Here is a 26893-nt window from a genome sequence, read left to right as displayed (position 1 = left end):
TAACTGTACACAGGATATTTGCCAGTGAGAATAATTCCATGTAATCTGTGTTGTAGAATGCGCTTGCTGTCCATCAGAGTATGCGCATTCACAGAAGATCTATCTATGCCATGTTGCTCTTGGCTGAAGAAGTCAAATCCGTCCAGCTAAGCTTTCTCCCATGTGAACTTGCTGGAAACAACCCTCATTTCAATCCATTTTTAAATCTCTTCTATAAAATGCACTGCATGTCACTGTCTCCAAAAGGCTCTGAGGGAACCATGCTAATCGGTGGTTTTATCACCTTTGATCTTGATCAGGTATGACAATAACTTCAAAACCAAAAAGGGAAACAACTAGGGAATGCGTCAGATGAGTAAAGGTAATAAAAAACTTTGTTTCAGAGAAGACTTCAGAATATTTTTGCTTCTATTAAAATTTCACACAATTTTATGAAAGGGAAATTAGACTTTAAAGAAATAAAAACCAAGCATGAATAAATGATGCATAACAAAAATGACAAAGAAAGCAAGACACTAAACCTCCTCCCACACACAAATTTCTCAGTGATAGCACAATCAATCTTCTGAACATGTGAATGCCAACAGTTGGTTTACTGTATGATGCCGGTTTGCTGTGGAAAAGTGATTGTATGACAGGCAAAAAGTATTTCAAATAACTCTTTAAAGTAATGGAACTAATTTATTTCAAGGTATCTCTTGGATACAATCTACTGGGAAATTTTACCATAGAAACATAAGAGAACATGAACTTCCCCACAGATTGTTACCCTTCGTCTACGGCTAAAAATTGAAATTAAAGTCTCTTAAAATCAAAAGAACAAGGACAATATATTGCAAAAAGAAGTGAAGCTATTCCCCAATGTAGGCAGGACACATTATTGATGAGCAGCAGATGAAAAAATGAAAAGAATATTACACAAGGAGAAAACGTTATAAGAAGAAACTTTGAATTTAACTTTTGAAAATTAATCACTTATAAGACTGAAATAGAAAATTAATAATGACTAATCCCCTCCTCGGGCAAGATTTAATTTAAGAGGGAAAAAAGGAAGTAACTTGGAGACTAACTTTTTAAAAACATGATTTGATCAGAAATAAAAACAATTCACTGTCTTCTTCATTTAATTTTAGGATCCAGACAGACAATATTGCTTATTACAGAAATCATAATAATAGAACTGAACACCAGATTGCCAGCTTAAAGCTGTTCTAAGTTGGTCACTTGGGTGATTTCTACACAGAGACAGGCATATGTAGTTTCCACACTGCCAGCAGCTCCCTGTATAGTGAAGCAGCAATGGAGCTTACCCATGTCAGACTTTCTGCCCTGATCCCTTGGCAGCAGCCACCCTATTCCCCCACCACCAGGACTTTTCCAGGTTCTTTATAAAAATCAGCAATTGAATATTCTGATATCATTACAATGTTATAACACTATGTATCACAGGTTCTCTGAATTCCTAGTTTCTGTTTTTTAAAATGTCTCTAGCTCATATTTATCACTTTCCCCCTATCTTTACAGTGAAGGTACTAGATTCACATTCATTCATTCATTCATTCATTCATTCATTCATTCATTCATTCATTCATTCATTCATTCATTCATTCATTCGCTGCCCTTCCCATCAATGGCAGCTTACAACAATTCCAACTTATAACAACAGAATAAATCATTAGCATAAAACAAAAGCTGGAAATTCAGTGAATCTGTTATGCATATTGCTATGGCATTATATAGACATAAAGATATCCAGTTGCCAACATTTATAAAAAAGCCCCCTCCCTCCCTCCCTCCCTCTCTGTCTCTCTGTCTCTCTCTCTCTCTCTCTCTCACACACACACACACACACACACAGTGGTGGGGGACAGAAAGCATTTATGTGGTAAAACTGGGTGGAACAGGGAAAATTGGAACTTCTCTGCCCGTATGGCAAATATCCTGACTTTACTGAGACCTTTCCCAAAACTTTTCAGCAGATAGGTTTGGGAAAGTCTGGGAAAAAGCCAATGAGGTGAATAAATGTACCGTGGTGTTGTAAGAAGCAGGGAAAAATCTTCTTCCCAAAAGCATTGAAGCTGGGGCAAATAACTTATGTGAAAATGGTTCTACCATAATTTTGAGGTAAAGCTTAAGTATGTCAGAAACCATTCCATAAGGTTCTTTTAAGGCAAAGGCCATTGGTTCCCACAAATGGACACAAAGGACAACAAATCACAAGTTAGGATTTCTAGCTAGGATTATTAAGGATTAGAAAACTTGAATTAAAGGATAATTTACAAATTGATGGACAAAATGAATACAAGAAATGGCACTCTTGTTCTTTGGCTACCTAGACACCAAAGAACTTTACTATAAGGTTTGAATTTTGAGAAACTTCAATGTTCTGGTTTTATTTTTCTTAGCAAGTCTGTTTATATTCCTCATAAACAAGGATGCTTGAACATGTGATAACAAATTGTAAAGTTCAAACATGAACTATTAAATATTTAACATCACCTTAGCAATGCCATAACGCAGCTCGAAAACTTCACCAACAATTCACACTAGCCAAGTAATAAAAATAGCACTGAATATCTCTAGAATTTCCTATAATGCTGCATTGTATGACCCATGTAAAAAAAACGGTGCCATATAATCAGATATTGGGATCCAGAGAACCCATGTACACATATACCTAAAGTACTCCTGTACATGCAAAGGAGTTAGATGATTTTTCCTTGCAATGATAGCTCTGTGCACCTCAAAGCAGAAGAGTTTGAATGTATACCCCTGATTTCCAGAGGTGGGATCCAACCAGTTCTCACCACTTCTCTAGAAATGGTTACTAATTTTTTCTGAGTGCCGAGAAGGGGTTACTAAAGCAACCTCCCTGCCCAATAGGGACTGGAGGTGCATGTGTGCGGCGGCGCCACTGTTTGAATCCCACCACCATCGGAACCTGTTATTAAAATTTTTGGATCCCACCACTGCTCATTTCTCTCTCGTAAGGAGTTTCAAAATGGCTTACAAACTCCTTCCCTTCCTCTCCCCATAACAGACACCTTGTAAGGTATGTGTGGCTGAGAGAATCCTGAGAAAACTGTGACTAGCTCAAGGTCACCCAGCAGGCTTCATATGTAGGACTGGAGAAATAAATCAAGTTTATCAGATAAGAGTTCGCTGCTCATGGGGAGGAGTGGGGAATCAAACCTGATTCTCCATATTACAGTCCCCTGTCCTAACCACTACACCATGCTGGCTCTGAAGCAGCTACTTCAGAAAGCCCTCAACAGTGGTAGGGTTGTTGTTTTTTTAAAAGGACTTAGGAGCAGCCTCTGTAAAAGGGAAATATGAAATCCCGCAGGCTTGTGTATAATACTGCATGTGGCACATTGTATCAAAGACAATATCTGGACACCCACTTCTATAGTTAACAATATAAAAGCCATTGTAGTGCTAGTATTTCTTTGTGGCAGTTCCCCCTTTGGCATCATGAACACAGGTTTTGCAATATTTTGAGAAACATTCTCCACTTAAAATGTAAACATAATGCTAAAGCTATAGAACATAATTCAAATTCTAATGAAGACCTTCACATTCTGAGATTACAAACGAATGTTGTTCCTTTTTATTTTTAAATCCCATTGTTTCACATACTGTATAGGCATTACAAAACCAATTTAACAAGAATAACTGCAAAATTTAATTATCCCATATACAAGATGATTTTTCAGGTAGAACATAGTGGTAGTTTATTTAGGTGATGTGTATTACCAAGATAATCTTGTTTCTCAAAGAAAAACTAGATATAATTTGAAACCAACAAAACAAATAGTTTGGCTTAAAAGTAATCCTCTTTAATAATAGAGTTTCAAAGAACCTTATCTCCCACAATGCTAGGAGCAGCAACTCATATAGACAAAAATGTTTAAAGAACTATTAAAGATGCATTGTGCATTAAATACGAGAAAAGAAACCATAGCACATTTTGGTCATTACTGTGTAGGGGATGCAGCACAATTGTCTATTAAAGAATGGCTGTAAACCAAAAGTAGAAAATTTTGTTTTGTATTTGTAGTCCTCATCCTGAAAATAAGTGCTTATTTTTCATCACTGGCAAAGTGCCTGGTTTATTTTAGAAAATGCCATCAAATATGCTGAGGAAAGGCTTAATATCATCGTCGTTTGGGAGGTAATCCCTAGCAGAGTGAACAGAATAAAAGAAATGTTATGTTTAATATATCAAAAATTAACAAATTGTATTATTTTACCTAGAGTGAAACCTAACATGTTTTAGAGTGCAAACCTTGCGCAGAAAACTGGAGGCAGCCATACGTTTGAGCTCATAACCTTTCTGAAATACCTGTTTATACACAATTATGCGAACTGCAGACAAAGCTCTGGCAGTACACGCACAAATCTTTTTCATTACCTGAGATCAGCCTCTTTTGTCATTCCTTTGTTACAGATAAAAAAATTCCCTTTTTCAATGAATCTGCCAGATCCTGATATTGCTTCTGGGGCTGTAGTCAACTGTGGCAGACTACAGTTTTCTTCTTGAAAGATGAACTATAAAAGTCATAAGAAACAATGTGAATTTGACATAACTGGTTTAAAGAGAGAGACTATTACCAAGTATTTTTACACAGGTACTGTAGTATCAGGCCTAACTCAGATTGCTAAAATAAAGGGTTGGGGTTTTTTAGGAACACGTGGTTTTTAGGATTATATGTAACACAAGTAGGAGACTACAAAGAGTTGCAGTGGGCATTTCATTTCCCCTCCCCCATTATATCCTCTTTCTCTTCCTTGTGTTGGAACAAGGATATCCTGTGTATAAAGAAGAAAAAGACCTTACATAGGGCAGCAAGAGGGCAATTAGAATAGCGAGGTCAGCACCTTCTCTTTTGTTAAGTGCAGAGGTGTATGGGGGAAATGGCACCCAGACTCAACTCCTTCTCCAGGAGCCCCCCTATGCCCCCATCCCTGTGTCCGGGGGTGTGGCTAAGCCCCTCCCTGAGCCATGCCCTTAAGCGCAGGGGGAGGCGGGCCATGCCCCTGAGCCCCCTGCCGCCATACAGAAAAGCCGGCTTTTGAAAGCTTTCGAAAGCTGGCCTGTGCAGAGGTGGAGCGGGTGTGGCTCATTGGCAGCAGCAGCGGGTGGCCCAAGCTGGTGCTGCAGCCGCCCACTGCTGAGCCCCGCCCCCACCTCCCTGCAGGCCTGCTCCTGTTTGTTCCCAAATAAGGTTTTAATCAGGTTGTGCACCTTTGCTGTGATAATTACTCTGCCATAAACTTGAAAGCCCTCACAGCCTCTCCCCCTTTCCTGTCTTCTTCTCTTCTTCCTTCCTACCAGTCAACTTATGTTTATCTGCTGTCTTCAATTTTTCCTTCTTCCCTATACTTGGCAGCCCCTACCCAGCGGGGCTGAACCCAGTTGTACAATCTGCAAAAATGTATAATTCATTTTCCTCTGTATACCTTTCCCTGCACTATTTCCTCCTCCTCCTCCTCCTCCTCCTCCTCCTCCTCCTCCAGGCAACCCCATATTCTCACCTTTCTCTGCTCCTTCTCTCCTTCCCACCAACGCATATACTAAACCAACTTTTATCAGCCCATCATCTTCAGCTGTATTTACTATTTATTTATACCACACTTTTCTCCACAGTGAAGTCACCAAAGGAGCTTACTTCATTCTCCTTTTCTACCTCAGAATGTAGAATCTGAGGTAGATTAGGCTGAAAACATGTAACAGGTCTAGGGTCACTAGCTGAGTTTTCATTTCACAATGAATATTCCAAGTCTTACTCTGAAACTCTAACCATTACACCACACTGCTTTTTGGGGGTGGCTGCTGTTGAACATTAGCAAGCATCTAGGTTTAGGTGCATCAGGCAACTTGTGTGATGTCAAGTTGCCCAGTAGTTCCTGCTGGGCCTGGTCTCGATGAGTCATTTCTCAAAAGTCAAACCAATCCTGGAAAGGGCTCTGCTTCCTCTTTTTTACTGACAGAAACCAAGCCTGTTGTGGTTGCCCAGCAACAGCCACTGAGGACATCTGCTTGTTAAAGCTACAAGTACTTTTTTATCATTTAAGGGGTTTAAATCCCCCATATATTTTTAAAACTTCAGATTTTTCTGCAAACCTGGGGTATTTTTCAAGCTTGTAGGAGTTTCTGTCTTGTTTGTTCATAGGTCCAATCTTTAAGCAACCCCTGATTTGGCTTACTGGCTATTAGAATACAGGATAATAACTGTTTACAGTACTTCCATGTCACAATTGGTAACCTTTAAAACCTGGTTCAGAGTGCTGCTGTGATTGCCAGAGTTTCAGCATAAGTGCAATGGCTAAATGCTATTTAATAAGAAAGCTATACTTTTATCCAAGCCAAACACAGGATGAGGTGGGATGTGGGAAGGAGGAGAGTCACCTCCAAGTCATTATGGCTACCACAGCCTACTCACTTCATCATCTTAGAATAATCTTTTACAGTCCAAATAAAACTGACACAAATTGTTTGGAATTATCAAACATAAGATGCTGGTATAATTTTGTTGGTACAAGACACTCTAACCATTGCCAGTAGTATATGTATGTACATAGACATACATTTGTGCCATCAAGTCATGGTCGATTTTTGCTGAACCCAGCAAGGGGCTTTCAAGGCAAGTGAGAAGCAGAGGTAGTGTGTACCACTGCTTTCCCCTGCAGAGCCTTACACGTATCTATAACAGAAGCTGGCTAAACTGAATCACAGCTGCAATTCTTGAAAATATTTGAGTTAATGGGAATCCTTGTTTTACACTTTGTACTTATAATAGACCCTCCTGAAAAAAGAGGACCAAACTCCCCAAAAGCAATGTAAACTGTGATTAGTTTATTAAAATAAGTTTTTTAAAGGACTGATAAAAAATCTTCCAGAAAATGCACACAAAATGAAATTTCAAGTATTCCCAAAATAACAGGGCACAGAAACTTCTCATAAATAACTAGTAATACAATATTAAAAATATAAATACTCACACAGAAGTATCGACTGGCAAAAAAGATACGTATTTTTACTTACAGTGTTTTCATTTCCATATTCTGTAGGTGATTTCGCATAAAATAATGATGGATTCAATGAGAAAAGGTCAGAATTTTGTAGAGAAAGATTAGGTTTCTCGTTCAATAAGGAAAAACTAAAAAAGTGTAAAACAATCAACATTTCAGAAATAAAATTTGAAAGTGAGGGAAGTTTGAACATTTTTAAAACTGATCATCCACTTGTGTTTGATGAGCTGAATACCATATTTAGGTGCTTTTAGTCTGTACGTACAAAGATGCATACATTCTTGCAGTTATACAAATGTTTCCCATATATATTGTATAAAGTTCTGTTTTCATGAACATGTAAAAGATTCAGCACATTGACCAAGGAAATCAAAGATCATAGCAAGTTCTGTTCCTTTACTCAGACAGAGACTATCTGGAGCCTGCATGACACATTTTGCAATTTTGGCACATCCACAGCTCAGGGGGAGGGAGGGGAAGGGTGTTGCCTTTCTCAAGGACACTTTCTGAATATGCAAGACTTCTTCTAAACCATATAATTAATAATAGAAGAATATACTGTACAGCCTTTTATCATTATTAACCTTTATAAATTCTTGCCCCATCTTCAAGAAAGGGTTAAACATATTTCATACAGGATTGTACAGAGATGTGAATTTCAGTCCTACTGGGGTTCAGAAACTTTTACAGTCTTGATGGCTGCCACAGTGCTGTTAACAGTTGTGTGAAATGACCTTCTCTGGGGCAATGCAATGTGTTCAAGAGTCTTTAGAACACCTGTTGGAGTGCTACTAAAGTCTTATGGTATCCTAGCTGGCAGACAGAGTTCGCCTTGGTATATAAACTCTTGAGAGATCGAGGTTGGAACAGTGCCTATAGTCAGAAGCAAGCAGGTATTTGCAGACTGTATCTTAGGTCAAATAACGAATTCCCAGGTAGCAAAGACGGAGGCAAGACTCACACCTTCAGATGTCTTCTAAATAGGCCAGCCTCAGATAAGAGTCTACAGCAGAGTGACAATTCTCTGATGTTTGATAAATGTACGTAGCACTGGGTTCAGATTTCTCCCTAAATTACTGAAAAAATAAGGGTCTGAAATAATGTGTTCTTTATGGAGGTCTACACATTGTTCTCCCTCAAACTGTACTACAAGCACATGACTTTCATGACAGACTTATCTAGTTCAAGGACTGTGGTCCTTGGCTTGAATTACAAAAAGTTGGTAGCATTAGCCAATGGCATACGCATAGTTGCCACGGGGACATCCGGAGACAAATGCCCTGGGTGCCCCATGGGAGTCACATGGGGGGTGGAAAAATCACCCCCCACACTTCCAGGAAGAAGGAGGAACAGGGCTGGGCCTTGGCGTGACGTGTGTGTGCCGCCCGGCCCATGGCCTCTTTGGGCAGTATGCGCACATCACGCTGAGGCCCAGCCATGCCTCTCCTCCTTCCCGGAAGTGGCTGGGCCTTTGGCCCCCCACAGCCCCCCCCCCCAACTTACCTGAGTTCAGCCGGCTGCAAAAAACAGCCAGCTGAAAAAGTAGCCTGGTGGGAACTATACTTCCCAGGTGACCTTGCGAGCAAGTGGGGGGGGGGGATTTCTGGGAGTGCTTTTGCTTTTGCAGATGTATTGCTATCTACTGGCTCTGGCCTTGGAGTTCTGCGGCTGGGAAGGGCCTCCAGGCTGGACACTTCTGACTCTCTTTCCCCATGTGGGGGTGGGGATTATGCTATCCATGTTATCAACTGTTTGGCACCTTTTCGCCAGAACTGTTTTCTTCTGTCCCTTATATGTCTTCAATAAAATCCTTGAAAACCTACAAGCGTTTTATTGTCTAAGTGGGGGATTGACAATCACTACAGTATACTTACCTTTTTAACTGTGCACCTGGTTGTTTCTTCTGCTTATCATGGAAAAGGGAATCAATTCTGCCTGATCTCTGAAGGCATATGTTTTTAGATTCCACATGAGGAGATTCTAAAATATGAAAATGATGCCAAATATCTTGAAAGTGCTTAGTGGAATCCACACACATTTGAAATATGATCTTAAATATATCCATTAATGTTTCAGTACTCCTTTAAAGCTACACATACAATCCACACAAATGTTAGGCAATAAGTGATGAATCTAAATTGTTTGTATATGGGTATCAGACTCACAGGGGGTCAATTTCCACTGGTTTGTATCTATAAATACAACAGATCAGTTCAGATTAGCTGTTGAGACTATAGGCTTCTCATTACAGGGGCCTGAGGATTACAGCCCGTGTAATCTATTTGGTGAGTGGCCATGGCCAGATTGTTACCTTTTCCAGAAACTGTGTTTGCTCACCCCAGATTCAAAAGCAGATCTTTGCATCTTTTATGCAGTGAGTTTGGGAAGTAGGTTTTTTTTTTTTTGCATGTCCTGGAACTGTGAATTCTGCACATGTAACAAAAATGTTTTAATACAAAAATGCATATTTTAAGTAGTTGCTTTACCTGACTTCTCTATATTATCAGCTTCTAAACTTCCACCACTATAATCATCCCAAACATCATCTCCTAATTCAAAGTTCACATTCAAAGGTTCTGAAAACGAAGTGTGGCTTTTATCTGCATCAGTCAAATTATTCTTTAAAGCTCCTTTGAGATTTTTGTTTGAAATTATTGTCTGGTATTTCTTTTCATTTATTGTTGTCTGTCGCTTGCTAACAAAAAAACCTATAATGAAGCATAATACAGGCGAAAAAGAAAAATTATTTTGAAACTACTTGGGGGGAAAACTGCTAATGTTCAACAGCAGCCACCCAACAGAGAACAGTGTGGTATAGTAGTTAGAGTTTCAGCCTAGGACCTGGAATTTCCATTCTGCCGTGGAACCTCACAGAGTGACCTTGGGCTGTCTCCATACTGCAGATCAGGTTTTACAACTGTCATCAATCCTTCCCCCTTGGCAGATAAGCCAAACAGGCTATCTTGGAGTGGAACCCTATCTCATGTGTTGCTGAGCCTCAAGAACATTTGATCACCCTCTTTCTTGTGCAAACAAACTGTTGCCATGGTCTCAGATATTCTTTGATATTCTCCAAAGCATCCTATCTCTGAATCCACCATTCACACCCGCCGTTTTCCCCAGGGGGTCTAAAGCAGCTTACAGCATTCTCCTTTTTATCTTCAAAAGAATCCTATGACATAGGTGAAGCTGAAAGTGTGTGACTTGTTTCCATGCAGACCAGAGGCGTAGCTGGGCCAGAGTGCGTCTGGTGCGCATTCTGGCTTTTTCACACACACACTCCCACTCCCACTCCCACTCTCACTCCCACTCACTTTAGAAAACCGAACAGGCTGGAGAACAGGCCTTCCTGTTCTGGAGGGAACTACATTTCCCAGGGTCTCCTGGGAAATGTAGTTCCCACCAGAACAGGAAGGCCTGTTCTCCAGCCCGCTCAGTTTCCTAAAGTAAATGTGGGGAGGGCGCCGCAGGGGGGAGGGAAGGGGGAGGGGCCAGGGGATTTTGCGCCCCCCACGTGACCCAAATTCGTGCGCCCGGAGCGTCGCGCACCCCCCCCCCGGAAGCTTTGCCGCTGATGCAGACTGATGATTTGAACTTCAAGACTCTACTCTAAAGCTCAAGTTGCTACACTACACTAGCTTTCACAGCAGTCAAACCTAGGTCAGTCCCACAAGGCAGGCGGCAGCAAGTCAGTCAGTGGCTGCTGCCAGACCTAGGCCAAAGGGAATCTTCCCTTAAAAGCCAAACAGCACTGGAAAGAACCCAGTCTCCTCCCCCCACCTTATCTTTTACTGACATAAGCCAATCCTAGAACGCTGTGGGTTTTCTAGTAACAGTCATTGAAGGTTTCCAATTGTTAAAGCTACGGGCAATCTTTTTACTTGTTACCCCTTTTATTTACTTTTTAGTCCCACTGCCGCCGCCCCCCCTCATAGCCTCTACCTGTGGTCCAGTTGTGTGGTGCTAACCCCAAGGCTAGAACCACTTAATTTATACCCCACATGTCTCCACAGTGAAAACCACAAGAGCTTATATGATTCTCCCCTCCTCTTTTTTATGCTCCTAACAACCCTGTGAAGTAAGTTAGGCTGAAAGTATATGACTGGCCCAAAATCACCCAGTGAGCTTCCACAACAAGATGAGGATTTGAACCTAGATCTCCCAGACCCTATTCCGAAGCCTTAACTTTTACACCACACTGGCTTTCATGGAGTTGAACAACAGCAAGCAGCCAGGCCTAGCTGAGTCATGCAAGTCAGGTGGTGTCAAGTTACTCAGACGTTGTTGCCAGGAGTGGCCACAAGGAGTTCTCCCTCAATGGCCAAAACAGCCCTGGAAGTGATCTTGTCCCCTCCCCTTGATTTTTACCCAGAAAAATCAAGCCTGGAGTGCTGTGGTTCTCCAGGAATGTTCACTAAAATAATCTGATTCTTTCAGTCTGCAAGTTGAAACTGCAAGGGCACTTTAGTCATTTTGTGGTGTGTGTGTTTTTTTAAACCAATGTTTTATATGCTTTAGATTTTACATTTTTTTCAAGCCTGGGGCATTTTTCAGGTCTGTAGCAAGATCTGTCTTACCTGTTCACAGCTCCAATCTCTAGATTTAAGTATCCTCAGATTTGGCTGTGTGCCTACAAGACTCTTGGGGGGGGGAACTCATCTCTCCCCACCTCCACTTTCCTACCAAGCCTGCCATGGCTCCCACAGTCACTGCTGCAGGGCCCAGCCCAGCTCCCGGTTCCACCGCCATTGGGCCCAGCATGACTCCTGGCCTCCACTAACGCCCATGCCAGAGGCAAGTGTATTTTATTTTGGGGGGAATTTAAACTCCCCAATGTATTTGTTTTAATGTCAGATTTTTCTGGAAATTGAGGGGAACTCCAAGTTTTCAAGAAAATCTGTTCAGAGTTATTGTGGCCTTAATCCATGGATTTAGATATCTGCAGATGGTGGCTACACATGGGAAACAGATATACAGATGAGGATATATCACACATGGGTGTCTAGTTATTGTGAATTTATTAAAGTATCAAAAAAAACACCATGAAATATCTTTTAGCTGGTCTGACCAAAAGAAAGCAAAATAGTGTGCAAACATTCAAGTTCCCCACAACTATTCATCAGGCAAAATATTGAAGGGTAAAAAAGATTGGTCATGATTTTAAGGCCACTATTGAAGCTTGAGTAGGATGTGTAGGACTTGATTAGATTAAACTATGCTCACTGGAGCAGGTAAGTGTACACTTGGCACTATTTCCAAGTGCAGAAGCTTCCTTCCCATTCTGGCCTTTCTAACTCTTCAAGAGAATTGGGATGTTAATAGATGCTGCAATTGGGGGAAAATGGAGGCTGTGGATGATACAGCAGTACTTCCCTTATCTTTTTTTTAATGTGCCTCCCATTAATTCAGTTCTCCAACTAAGATTAATAGAACTTTTAAATTGATTAATTTCAGTTTGACTAAGCCCAGGGAAATAAACCTAAAACATCATTAGCAACTTACCAGTATCTTTGAAACCTTCAGGTTGCAGCTGAACTCTTCCTAGAACATCAAGTTCATTCCCCTCTTCTATTAAAGTAAACTCGGAATGCGGTGCATATTCTGACCTTCATTAAAATGAACATCGCCACCAAAAAGTTCCAAACAAACATTAATGTTATATAAAAATCAAAATTATGTATGTTAATAGCAGTGATAATAAGAAAAATAGAAGAGAAGTAATTGCCATTGTTTTCGTAGTACCATACCTTGACAATCTTGGAAGTGAAGATTTAGGAGTATAACCAAATTGTTTAAGCTGTATATTCTGAGATTTGTTTGACAGATCCATCTAAAATATAGAAAAATTATAGATTATTACTGTGTGCACATATGATGAAATAAATCTGGTAGGAATATACAAATCAAACTAGAAAGTGAATAATTCTGATACCTTGTCAGGAATGGAAAAGTTACATATGTACAACATTATTTCCTCCCATTTTATGAGCAGTGTTTTATATAGTTAGAACAGTGTGCAGCTTTTTAAAAAAATATATGAATTAAATGAACCAATTTAGTCAGTGACTGCTTACAGCTATGCAAGCATCCCAGAAAGTCCAGGCTGGCTATAATCTGTAATTATGTTAATTAGATTTCATTCCCTATATCAATTCTCCAAGTCATTCTTCATAGGGAGAAAAATTCTGCAGCAAGGGAAGAATATTTCCAAACCCATACATACTCTACTAAGAGGGAAGTGATCCCACAGAAGTACAAACTATTTCATTATGGAAAAATAAGGAAGAAATACAGAGTTGTACTTACCTGTAAATGTAGTTCATCGAGTGGGTTTCTGTGCAGACACACATTCATTGCTTCACCAGCTGCATTGGCTCCAGGTGTAGTACCGGATCAGGTTCAATGTTCTGATACTTACCTTCATAGCCCTAAATGGTCTGGGGCCAACATACCTATGGGACCGTTTCTCCTGATTTGTTCCCCAAAGCGTTATGCTCTGCAAATGAAAACCTGCTGGTGCTCCCTGGCCTGAAAGATGCCCAGCTAGGCTCAACCAGAGTCAGGGTTTTTTCGGCCCTGTTCCCAACCTGATGGAATGCTCTGTCCAGTGAAACCAGGACCCTGAGAGACCTCATGAAGTTCCTCAGGGACTATTAAAACAGAGCTGTCACACTAGGCATATGGTTGAGGCAGCTATGGTTTTATATCAGTCTGCCCCCCATACTATTTTTCCAGTACCATAAAGTTAAAAGGTTTTAATATGTTTTAATTGATTTCAGTTTTTTAAAACGTATTTACATTACATGTATTTATATTGGTTTAGATATATTTATTTGATTATGTTTTTGGAAATGTTGTGAGCCGCTCTGATTTTGTTGGGGAAGGGTGGCATACAAGACCAATAACATACACTTGTTGTACATACTCCAGCTTTGGGCATTTGAATTTACTTCTTTTAATATATATTTTTATACATAGGCATTCTGAGACACTTTATTTTTCCCCATTTTTAATTTATTGATTTTAGTCAGTTACCCCAATCCAAAAGAAATCTGCTTGCAATTAAGTCCTAATAATCACAATGAAAATTACTTTCCAATAATCACAATGAAAATTAATTTCCATTATCCTGGGATCTTTTCTAGAACCATTCTTAAATCATTTTGTACTGTTTGGCCTTTGGCTGTTTTATAGTAAACATCTGACTTGTGTTTCATTAATAAAATGCATCTGCAAACATAAACAAGTTTGGTAGTAAAAGTGCAGGAATAAAAACATTATTGTAGTTGTATACCTTTAATCGTTTGACTGGGGGAACAGTAGACACAGCATCCCGGTTCCTCAAATCAGCAAGATACGAAGACAATGTTGACTCTTTCCTCAAGTCAGATTTCTTTGAGACTCCAATTTTACCTTTTAAAAAAAATATTTTTATTTTACATTTTTATTTAAAGCGCATTATCCAATACAACAAAGATATAATCATAAATGAATCTGAATCAGGCATTTATGCTCAGCTAGGCTCAACCAGAGCCAGGGGTTTTTCATAAACATGTTTTTCATGTTTAAAATCAATATAGTGGATTATTTATGTTTTATGTTCTCTACAATCGATTGTTATGACCTTTAGCTATATACAACAAATGCTATCACCAGTAGTGATTCAGTGGAAATTATAGACCTAATTTCTTAATGAACTTCTTCTACAAGAAGAGACAATCCTGTCCCCCTGCCACACGTTTCTTTTCTTCTGCTTGCTGTGTGTCCTACTGCACATTCAGAAATCCTTCCAAGACCCCACCCACTTCCTCACTGTCAGATTCCCCGTTCAGACAAATCACTTGATTGGTTCAAGGCTTTTATTGAAGACAAGGAACACAGAAAGAAAGTTCTGGTGAAAACCGAAACCAAACTCTTGATAATATGAGTGCAAGATCCCCACCCCCACATGAGAAGCAGACAGTTCACATTGTCTGGCCTGGAGTCTCTTCCCAGCCGCAGAACTCCAAGGCCACAGCTAGAAGTGATAACACAGCACCTGCAAAAGCGAAAGCAATCCCCCCCACTCCAACGGCACCATCATGACACTTACACACAATGGTGAATATGTTTGCAAAACTACACATTCATATTTCTATGTGTAGGGAGCTGACTGGATCATTTCCTTTAAAAAAAATCAAGTTCTATAAGTAGGCCAGTCCTTCAAAAATAAAAGTTATAAAATGGTGTGAAACTCACAACAGTCATGTCCACAAACTTCTTTATTTTTGCAGTGATGGTTGCATTTTCTGTTCCCATGTTTTATGTTGAGGATATCTTGGTTATAAGTAGTTCCTAAATTAATAAGACATATTTTAAGAAATGTTATTTTTATTGACATTCTTTAGGTACCATATGGAAAAAACCTGCTTGCTGATATTTGATCTTTCCTCACAAGTAGTGAGTTCTTAAGTTACATTATTCACATGAATACATGAACATATGCTTTAATCATTGATCTATCAAGAGTCAATACTATCTATTCAGTACCTGGCAATGCCTACCCAGGATCTCATGCAAAAGTTTTCCATATTACTCACTACTTGATCTTTTTATCTGGAGATGCCAAGGGCTGAACCCAGAACCTGCATGTGAAGCAGATGCTCTATCACTAACATATTGTCTCACCTCCATAAGCACATCTCAACCTCCATGATAATTGCAGATATTATTAAAAACATAAATATATAAAGCAGTTCCTTTATTCTGTCGGTTGGTTGCTAATATATGAGGCAATCCGAGAGGTGATAAACATATTGCCAATTATTTTCAAATCTCTGTTCCTATACTCATGTTTAGTCAAAAGTTAATGTTATAGAGTAGACTGAGGCCAATTATGCACAAGGTGTCTGCCATGTGGTGGGAGCAAATGACTGTCACAGCAAGATTTCTTGTACTGACGTATTTCCTTGAGCCCCAATTTCACTTTCCATTCTGTCCATGACAAGCAACACCACTTCTAGGGCAACTTTAATGTGCTTCAATGCCAGAATGGGGCAGATTGACCAGTGAACACAGCTTCACCCTGGACATCTTCCCTCTGCCCAGGGCAAGCCGACCTAGCTACACCCTTCAAGCCTCCCCCCTCTCCCTGCCTTTTATGTTGCCAGCTTCTTCCTGCTTCCTACTTTCCTGCCAGCATTTTTCGGTAGTCAGCAAGTAGAAGTCAAATAAAAGAAGCTCCACACGCCAAAACATACTGATCTCTAAATTCCCACAATGATGAATCAATATCTTGAAATAACAAGCCTCTCTCTTCTCCTGCAGCAGTAGAAACAGCAGCTGCAGGAATTATGTGTGTCTGTGTGGAGGGGATGGGGAGAGAATATCAGCTCTACGACATGGTCTCTTTCTTCAGCAGTGTGTGGCCCAGGGAACTGCTTTGCCTTTTTTTCATATGCAGGGTGGAGGGGGAGGGGGGGGAGATTATTTTTGGCAAGGGCTACAATTTTGATATATCTGTAATTAAAAGGCTTTTACAAAGCCAGCAAACTTGAGACTACTGGATGTGATGAGATCTGCACCTTTCAGAATGACTTGATGGGCAGGGTTAAGAGAACCAGAAAAGCAGGCCTGGGAGTGTTTTCAGCAGAAAAGCTGTAGTGAGTTCCTCCTCACATGGAAACAGATAAAGGTAAGGAGATTCCACTACAAGCCCACTGTGCAGTGAAGAGCCCCGGGGTAAGTGTCCATGCATAATTGGCCTGATAGTCTTGTGCAAGAATATTTTACTTTTTAAAGCCCAATACCAATAAAATTCCAATACTGTGAACAATGTTTGCTGAGAAAAACTCAATACAAGAACACAATGTGTTCTTAAGGCATATCTGGTTGAAAGAAAGCATTATTTAAATCAACAGGATTTAATTCTATTCAGGACCAAGATGTCTTCCCCATGGACACAATATCCCAAGGGAAAACTGGGATCAAACATACTTGGGTTGTTTGCATCTCGGTTTCTCTCTTTGCCTGTCAGCGTGTTCAGCCAGAGGAAGAACTCCAGTGAATCATGCACAACCCCCCAGTTAATTTTCATTTTTCACATGAACGTTTACGTTTATGTACATTTGCATACATTTATATAGTTTACATAGTTTACATAGATTCCTGCACATGCACGAACATTCCCGTTTTTCTGACGTTCTGATTGGCTGTAGCTGTGGGGCAGAGAGAGCAGGCGGCGAGGTGGGAAAAATAAACTGGTCCATCTCCTGTGGTGTTTGTATGGGAGTGGGACCGGACCGGCCTTTTAAAAAATAACCTCCAATTTTATCATTTTTTGAAAGCCGCGGGATAAGGGAAATTGTGCAAGGCAGGCCTGACTTAAGCCCAGAAGCCATGTGGAAGTCATGGCTGAACCGGGATGTTTCATATTGGCCATGCAGAAAATGCCAATTTTCATATTGGCCATGCAGAAAATGCCAATTTTTCCTAATTTTTTAATTTATGTATTCATTTCAATTATTAACCCTGACTCTCCAGAGAACAACAAGCATGCTGCCTACTCACTTGATAGCAGAGTAGCCAACTGGGAAGGGGAAATTCCTGGAGATCTGTGGTTGGAGCCTGGGATGCTGGAGTTTCAGCAGCATATAATGCCACACAGCCAACCCTCCAACCATTTTCTCCAGGGCAACTCATCTCAGCAGTGTGGAGATCAGCTGTAATTCAGAAAGATCACCAGACAAGTCTACCCCCAGAATATAAGCTACAGCTGAAAATGGTGTTCCTTCCTATAATTCTTGATACTGTAATGAAAGAACTTTGAGCTAGGTTTAGTCCATTGAAATAAGGAGGTGTATGCCAAAAGAGATTATCTTCATTTTCATTTGACTGTATTCAGCATCTTACTAATCAGTTCACACACTATGCAGTTGCACAGTGGATATGCCAGCCTCCAGCAAATTGTTGGCCTTTCTGACACTCAGATAAGTGAATCTACATCAAAAACTAATTTGCCACACTTTATATATTTTAGTGCACACTTTTAAAAAGTGTGAAGTTGTCCTTACACATAACAGAAAAGTGGAAACAATATAAACTCTTGCCCGGTTATTTGAGATAACACTCGGATCTCATGTATTTCCTAGGAACAAAACACAGCCCAGTTTTAAGCTGCTTCGACAAGGAGATGATTCCTCTGTAGGCAATCATTGCTGCTGTGAATATAGCTATATTTTCAGAGACATCTACATAGGGGACATTTTCATGAGCTTCCTTAGGTCTCTCTTTGCATCCACCATTCTCCCCCGCCCCACCCCTACTTGCCACCATGTGCTGAATGAAGACTTCACAAACTTGGTACTGGCTTCACTGCTATAGAATTAGAAGGCTATAGAAATACAGTAACCACTTTTTAAAAAGAGAGCCGCTGGCCCTTGCAACTTGAATGTCTGTGCTCTCGCCAGGAGTTTCAGTAACAATTGGTAAGGCAGATATGCCTCATTGTTACAGCTGCCCACCCAACCCTGGCTGGAGGAGAGGCCACCTGGGCAGCGCAGAACAATTCCTTCTGTTTTTCTAAGCATCCAAGTGGAACTCTCCATGCAAACATAAATTACTCTCAAGACTTGGCACATACACCTCTGCCTCTTTTTCTTCCCTCCTTCATGGTTTTTGCTTTTTCTTTCTCACCCATGTACCTGTCAAGCATGGCTCTGCTGGGACGCCACAACTTTTCCACTTTCTGTCCCAAAACAATGAGAGTTAGGCAGTGTGCAGGGGGATGGCAGGGTGGGGTGGGGAGGCCTGGCTAGGTGGACCCCCCCCCCAAATCCGGCAAAGTTCGGGGCGGGGGGGATGGTGCTGATGAAGGTAGGGAGATCTGAAAATTTGTACCTCCCTAGCTATATGCTAATTAAATCCATTTTTAGTACTATTATTCAGGGGGGAAAGCAAGGGAAAACCTGGAAGAGGGACAACTCAATGAAGACGCTGGGTGAAAACTCCCAGAAAATCCACTGTGATTGAGAAAGCTGGACAGAGAAAATTGTCCATGTGGAAGCAGCCTTAGTAGGTTAGTCTTGCTTACCTTTAGTAGTCTTGGGTTTTGATGAGCTATCAGATGAACATTCATCTTCTGTGTTTCCACATCTGCTGATCATTTGATTTCCATATCTCTTTGGTCCTATGTAAACACCTTTAAATTTTTGATGAATATCCAGTCCAACTTTTGCAGAAAAAAAGCAAGAATTTATTCAGCTTTAGAAATAATTCTGAATCATTTACCTAATGTGTCTCATTCCCCAACACAAGGATAAATTGTTCAATGTATTACTAGTGAATGCAATTAGAAATGGAAATGTATTTTACTCTTAAACATGTACTAGACTTTATGATGTAAGTCAAAGCACACGTTTACATCTTCAAAAGAAAATTCTCATTCACTTTTGCACTTTTCTTTCCTCCATATGTCAAAATTGCACAGCTAACAAATGGGAATCTTGGAATAACTTGGCTTTGGATGAGCTAATTTAATATTAACATTTACTACTAACATTTACGCTTGGTGTCTTTGATGCTAAGTCAAGAGCACTCTATTTTCCTGTAACTCTGGAATTTAACTGGTCATATATATGTGTGTTGTTGTCCAGGGATAGAGATCCTGAACATCACCAACTCTCATAGTGGCCGCAGAGAAGGGCGGTGAGGGATCACCAGGGCTGCAGCCACGGGCAGAGATGACCCCTCCATGCTTTGGAGCAGCAGGTTGACACAAATGAGAAAGGGAAGAAGCCAGTCACATCAGAAACCAACCCTCCCAGGAAGAGGTGGCACGAAAACGGTGTTGGCCTAGTGCACAGCGGAAGGACTAGGTGCCAACTCACCCTTGCTAGAACAGGAGGTAACTGCTTGCAGTATAAGAAAAAGAAACACTCAGACAGTAGATTTAGTTCCAACAGGAATACTTTATCTCTTGTTTCTCAAAGGAACAAAAATAACAATAACTATCCACTCTCTACCTGACAACAATCTGAGCCCGAACCTGAAGGTGAAGGAGAGGTACTGAATTGGGTATGCAGTCTTCTTATATAGTTTTGTCCAGCAAATCATTAGCTAGATGATCTAATCATCTGGCCTGTGACCTTTTCGCACTTCTCAAGGACTGTTACATACAATCACTGCAGACCCAGACAGAGTAGTGCCCGGACCTTTACAATCTCTGGGTTGACTGTTACATACAATCACTGCAGACCCAGACAGAGAGGTTCAATTCCTACAATTCTAAATTGACTGTTACATTCCAGTCATTCTAGACCAGCATATGACCACCTTGCAATTTTCAATATCCTGACACCCCTTCTCATATCTGGTTGGAATGCCGCCTCACCACACAACATCTACAAACAAAATAACCACAAACAAAAGTCATTCACATCATTTACACTCACATATAGTTAGTACATAGTCAGTAGTTAATAGAGTTACTTATTTCACTCACTTTTGTACAGAGTCCTGCCAAATTGTACATTCATAAACCCGTTCAAACACCAAGTCATTATGTTTTTGTATTGATAATACTTTGTTAAGATGTCGTATGTTTGCAGATGATTCAAGTTCCACCTAATCATATTTGATCATCAGTTGTTTTACATTTTGGAATTTCACAGCTACATGTTTAGTAATGACTTTGTTGTTTTCGCTTGCCATGGCTATACATGTCTGTGAGTCTTCAAAACTGTTATAGGTTGTTCACATTTTCACCCAGGTCTTTAGCAACTGTATAACCCATTGTAGCTCAATAGCATGTCCCCATTAAGAGCCGTGATACTCTGCCCTCAGTAGTTGAAGTGGCAACCATGGTTTGTTTCCAGATCTCCACCAAATCGATGACGCTATATTGCAGAGCACAACCACTCACTGATTTACAACCTGAGTCCCTCTGCAAATGAGCTTCAAGGTCTGCATATTCACTAAGTCCTTGTTGTTTTGGTTAGAAAATAAACCATAGCTAGCAGTTCCTTCCAAGTAACTAATGACTCTTTTTAGCCCCTGCCAGTCTTCTCAGTAGTGGTTTTGTAACTGTTCTATTAAACAACCTACAGCAAAGCTATGTCTGGTCTTGTCCAGTTAGGCAATGTGCAGCATAATAATTAAGGAACTATATAGGTCTTGCCTTCAAATGCTTTGTTGCTATCTTGTTACAAAAATCAGCTCATCAAGAAAGCACTTCTTGGCATCTTGCAGACCAGCTTTTGTATGACACCCTCTATCTTTGTTTGTGTCAGAAACACATCCCTTCTTTCAGATTTACTGACCTTAAATAACAGGTATTGCTTTAGATAAATTCCCAAGTCTTTTCAGCTTAAAGCGTTTAACTTCCAACTCCAGTGTGTAAAGTTGTTTGATTTTGGTTGTTCGTTTTGCAACCACACAGAGAGATCATCAACATAAATCATCAAATGATACATCTATCACCAAAATTCCTCCTCTGGTATATATACAGGTATCGGCCACACTTCTATCAAATTTCATTTCACATAATGTCATGTATGCACTGTTCCAACATCTGGCTGACTGTTTCAGCCCGTATAAAAGCTTTATTGAGCTTATAAATTTTACCCACCTTGTTCATGCTCATAACCTGGTGCTTGTTGCATGTATATGGTCTCTTGCAAATCTGCATTTAAATAAGCTGTTTCAAAATCAAAGTGCCTCAGTTTTAGAAGTCTTTGCTCAGCCAGAGCAATCACTAATCTCTATATGGATTCTGCCTTTGCAGTGGGTGCATAAGTCTGATCATAACTGTCAAACTTTGTTTGAGAGAAGCCTTGTGCTTAATTAATCTGCTTTATATTTGTAAGTCCCATCAAGTATATTACTTCTGTATACCCATCATCTCTGCACCTATGAGGGATCATTTATCAGTGGTTTATCAACAATGTTAAACACTTTTAAGTTCACTAAGGATTCAAACCTATTGTCCATAGCCTGATTCCATTTTTTCCTGGGTTCCCTGTGGTGGACATTTCAACATATCATGGAAACCTTGTGGTTCTGTCCCTAATTGGTACACTCAATTCTTTCTTGTACCCATAAACCTTTTTGGTGGTATGCCTTTATTTTACTCTTTTCTGATCTAAGTGCAGGTAGCTATTTCTCCAGTTTGCTCAGCCCTCCCTCTCCCTGGCTTCCCTTCCTGATCACTACTGCCCAGTTGTTGCTAAGGCCTCGAGCAGATGTGTGACCTTGAACAGGAGTGGGGGCTGTGTGCTGTCACTAGGTGCCTCGTGTCATGGCTACTCTCTGGTGGTAAGAACACTTCAGAGTTTTGATGCACATGTTCCCAACCTGTATGCTTTTCAAAGTTGGCACCATGGAGATAGCAATTCTTCCATGACCCAAATGAAAATCTATAGCCTTTTGGTATTCTACATATCCCACAAACGCAGTCTCTGCCATTTCTTTGTCCTTTTTTCCGTTGCTGTCTGGGGAATGAGGACGTTAGCAAACTCCCAAATATTCTAAGGTGTTTCAGGGAAGGCCTTTGCCAAACATTCTGAAAATGGTAGTTTCATTGATACTTGAACTCCACAACCTGTTTATTACATGTGGCAGCTAAGACAGCCTTCCCAGAAATGGAATGGAACCTTGCATCATTTATCATGCAATCCCGCATTGAAGAATGTCTAGTCTCCTCCTCACAGCCACGCATTTTCAGCCGGCTGAACTGATTTGTTCTCCTGTGGCTAATAATTCCTTCAAGTCAGCTATGTTTGGAATTTGTCTCTCTACGAACTCACCTCATTTCTGCCGATTGTACAAAGCCACAATTCTTGTGAAACTCCGCTCATTGAGACCCATTCCTTAAACCTTGTAAAGGCTTCATCCTTAGATTTCAACAGCAAGCAGTAAGAATATCTCATAATCATCAATCAGCAGAAATATATATCGTGGCACCCCTTCTCATTATCTGGAAAGGACCAGCTAAGTCTGCATGGACTAGTTCAATGGTCTTTCCATTTGTCTAGAAGCTCTTTTGGGGATTGATAGGATTTCACCTTAACCCCACTCACAGACTGAACAGTCTAGGAATGTAAGGCTTTTACACTCAAATCACATACCTTTACAACTGTTTATGGTGGTAAACGTCCTAGGACTCAGAAGATAGTGCACACAATCATCATGCATAGGCTTATTAGCTAGACTTGAAACATTCACATTCATTGTCTCTATCAGTCATAAGATACATTTTGTCTAGAGGTACCCTTTTGTACCATGTCATTCTGCCATAATTGTACAACCTCTGTCTATCAAATATAGTTTTGTACCCCTTGTTCAGCTAAACTTGGGACGCCAACAAACAAAAAAAAAAAAAAAAAATCCAGTCCAGGAACATACAATACATTTTGCAACTTTACCTAGGCATGGTATGTGGCAGTTCCTGTATGTAACAGCAGTTGGTGATCCATCGCCAAGCTGACATGTTTACATCTGCCTTGGACTCCTAGTCAATAGGTGATGAGCATTTACGCATGCTCTGGCGCAGGCAGAGTCCAAGAGCCAGATGGGTTGGTTTCCTCTGGACATCGGTTCTCAGCAATGCCGCTGCTAGTGCTCCTTCTTTTCCTTCCTGTCCTTTTTAGCTGGTCTCTTCTTCCCCTTCTGTGGGCATTCTCGAGAAGATGATTATAGAGCCAACCTAGTCAACGCCGAACTGCATATGACCTTGGACAGCTCCAGAAAGCTGGGTTCCACTTTTGCCTCTGGAACCAGCAGGCGTCTCCCTGGCTGTGGCTTCAAGGCAAACTCTCTTTGTTTCTGGAGCTCCAGAAGCCGCAGTCACATAGTCTAGAGTCAACCATCTTCCTTTTATGCTCTGCATACTATAGGACAAACAGTCCCAGCTGTCATCTAGGGAAGATAGTACAATATTCTATGCTGTTCAGTGAAAGTCATGCTCTGTCTCAGCCTGACTAATAGTGTAATGCAGCTGTTGGATATGGTTGGCCACATTTTCACCTCCTTTCAGCTTCAAATTGTATAAACGCCTGGTCAAGATTACCTTGGAAACCAGTAGTCTGCGCCTGGCATTGGTGGTCCTTTCAACACCTTCCAGCAGTCAGAAGCCTCAGCAGCCCAGATAGACAGCTTGGAGCTTCCACAGCCAACATTAAGGACGCCTTGGCCCCTGGCATCTGCCCTCTGTTCTGCTGCTGTGCTTGGGTTCGTGGGTCTCACTACAGCCCTCCATAAATCTCACTGCATGAGAAAGCTCTGCATTTTCTCACACTCCATGCTGAGTAGTTCCCCTGCAGTCAGCCGCTCAAAAGGCAAACTGCACATGGTGGATATCACTGTCACACTGCCTCTATTAACTCTAGCTCTGCGGTTAGGATACTGGCCCATAACCAAATTAGCCTAGTGCACAAGGACTAGGTGCCAACTCACCCCTTGCTAGAATAGAGGTAACTGCTATGTGTATAAGCAGTAAAGAAACACCAGACAGTAGATTTAGTTCCAACAGGGAATACTTTATCTCTTGTTTCTCAAAGGAACAAAATAACAATAACTATCCAATTCTCTACCCCTTGACAACAATCTGAGCCCCAACCTGAAGGTGAGAAGGAGAGGTACTGAATTGGGTATGCAGTCTTCTTATATAGTTTTGTCCAGCAAATCATTAGCTAGATGATCTAATCATCCTGGCCTGTGACCTTTTCACTTCTGCTGACTGTTGCATGCCACCACTGCAGACTCCAGACAGAGAGGTCTGGACTCTTTGCTACCCTATAGTTGGGACTGTTACATGCCACCACTGTGACCCAGACAGAGGTTCGACCCCATAATTCCTGCTGACTGTTACATTCCAGTCATTCTAGACCAGCATATGACCACCTTGCAATTTTCAATATCCTGACAAACGGCAGGTAGACTGAGGAAAGCAGGAAAGCAGGAAAGCCTCAGCAATGCAGCAGGCAGGCCTAGAGACAGGCTGTCAAGGCAACAACTGCCCAAGGACAAGTAGGCGGGGGTTGTGGGAAGATGTAGACACCAAGAATCACTTGCTGCATCACAGAAGGGCCAAGTGTTCAGCATCAGATGAGGAGAGGTGGATGTCACTCAGTGACAGGAACAGGGTATGTCCACGTCCTTTCCCTACAGAGGAAAGACATATTGAGCCAACATCAAAGCAGAGTGTTGATGACAACATACAGGAGAACATCCCCTCCAAGTCTTGTGAAGATCTCCTTTAGTCAGAGAACACCAACTACTTGTTGGAGTGGAGGTCCGTTGAGGCGAGGGTGACTTCAAATGCCTCAGAGGTGGGAGAGTTGCAGGAGCAAGTTGAAGTTCAGCCTAAGCCCAAGCGAAGGTGGATCTTTGGGTGGGGAACAAACTCTCTTCAGAAGGGGAGGGTTGTTTTCCTAGGAAGAGCTTCCAGGTGCTTGGTTTTCTTTTTAGCCTTCTTAGATAAAAACCCAGAGACCACTCGAGGAGACTGCCTGGGCACCTCAGCAGGGAGTGAAGGGTCTTGTGCAGGGACTTGTGCGAATAATCTTTCCCATTCTCCACCAAATCTGGTTGGAACAATTTCTCATAAATCGCTGCTTTCAATCTGGAGGCTCTCTCCTGTATCACTTTGGGATGAGGCGCACACAAGCTCTGCAGGATGAGACAATGTGTCCTTCAACCAGACAAATGAGGCAGTCTTCATGTTCATCTAGCTGAGATATCTTCAAGCCACAGGAGAAGCATTGAAGAACGCCATTTTGTATATAACAATTGAGTTAAAATAAACAGTCCAACCAATATGACCACCAAACTTGAAAAACCAAATTAGTAACTGTTGTTATAAATGAAAACTAAGTAGAATTATAACTACAATATTCTTAACTACTAAAAACAATTGAAGAAAACCTAAAATGGCTGTTTATTCCCTCGGAGGAACACACTCCTTAGCTAGGTATATCCAGGCCTGCAGTATCAAAGAGAGAACTGAAGGGGGAGTGCACCCCTTCTCCGGTCATGTGTCCTTGGGTGGAAAAAAAAATTACCCCAGACGAGTGACTTGGGGGAGGGGAGCACTCATTAGTTTGCTGTCACTCCTAAAAGCTAGAAAGAAGTCTCCACGTCTGGACTGCAACTACACAGTCCCATGCGGGACCACAACAGAGGCCATGATGATGAACCATAGTATGCTTCAAACCAGGAATTCTGATATACTCGAGTATAAGTCAACCCAAATATAAGTTGAGGCACCTCATTTTGCCCCCCAAAACTTGGAAAACTTATTGAGTCGAGTATAAGTCGAGGAGGGCTTTTTCAGCACAAAAAATGTGCTGAAAAAGTTGACTTATATTTGAGTATATACGGTACAAGAAGGGAAGGGAAAGGATAGGGGATGGAGAAGCAAGGAGAACACATGAAATTCAAGGAATAAACTATATTCATGCCCTTTGTAGCACATTTTAGCTTACCAACAAGGGAGTTTCAGAATCGCCTGGATTCTCTCAATTTCTGAATAACCTTCATTTACCAAAAAAAGAAAAGAACATGCAGCTAAATTCTTTTTTAAATTGCTTTTACTTGCTGCTGTATTGATGCCGTTTTTATTTATGTCATTTTCTCTTGTAGATTTCTTTCGGTTAAGTTTTATGGGCCAATTATGCATGGTGAGGTTCCTGCCACTTCAAAAAGAATTGGTCAAGGAGACTTTGTTCCGAGATATGTTCAGCATTATCATCCACAGCCCTGTTTGCAACGTAATAGGCTTTACCCATTAGCTGGCTTTTTGCTGGCAACTGGGGGAGGGGGGAATGTTTCATGGGTTCTCTATCGCACCTGCATGCTTTAATCTATATATATAAAAAGCTAA

The 26893-nt window shown here is 41.0% G+C and overlaps 1 protein-coding gene across 1 annotated transcript in view; it reads right to left on the bottom strand.

The window, feature by feature from the left end:
- HFM1 (helicase for meiosis 1) overlaps positions 1-26893 on the bottom strand; it is a 156253-nt gene that overhangs the window by 64438 nt on the left and 64922 nt on the right. The window contains exons 29-35 of the mRNA XM_048497840.1: positions 19106-19243; positions 15274-15369; positions 14330-14448; positions 12783-12865; positions 12538-12641; positions 9522-9611; positions 8910-9015 (exon numbers count right to left, since the gene is read on the bottom strand). Of these exons, the coding sequence (XP_048353797.1) occupies positions 8910-9015; positions 9522-9611; positions 12538-12641; positions 12783-12865; positions 14330-14448; positions 15274-15369; positions 19106-19243 (736 nt within the window). The remainder of the gene's footprint in view (positions 1-8909; positions 9016-9521; positions 9612-12537; positions 12642-12782; positions 12866-14329; positions 14449-15273; positions 15370-19105; positions 19244-26893) is intronic.

The sequence above is a fragment of the Sphaerodactylus townsendi genome, linkage group LG05 (genome assembly GCF_021028975.2).
Source record: "Sphaerodactylus townsendi isolate TG3544 linkage group LG05, MPM_Stown_v2.3, whole genome shotgun sequence".
NCBI classification, from domain to species: domain Eukaryota; kingdom Metazoa; phylum Chordata; class Lepidosauria; order Squamata; family Sphaerodactylidae; genus Sphaerodactylus; species Sphaerodactylus townsendi.
This window is presented reverse-complemented; position numbering and strand designations above follow the sequence as displayed.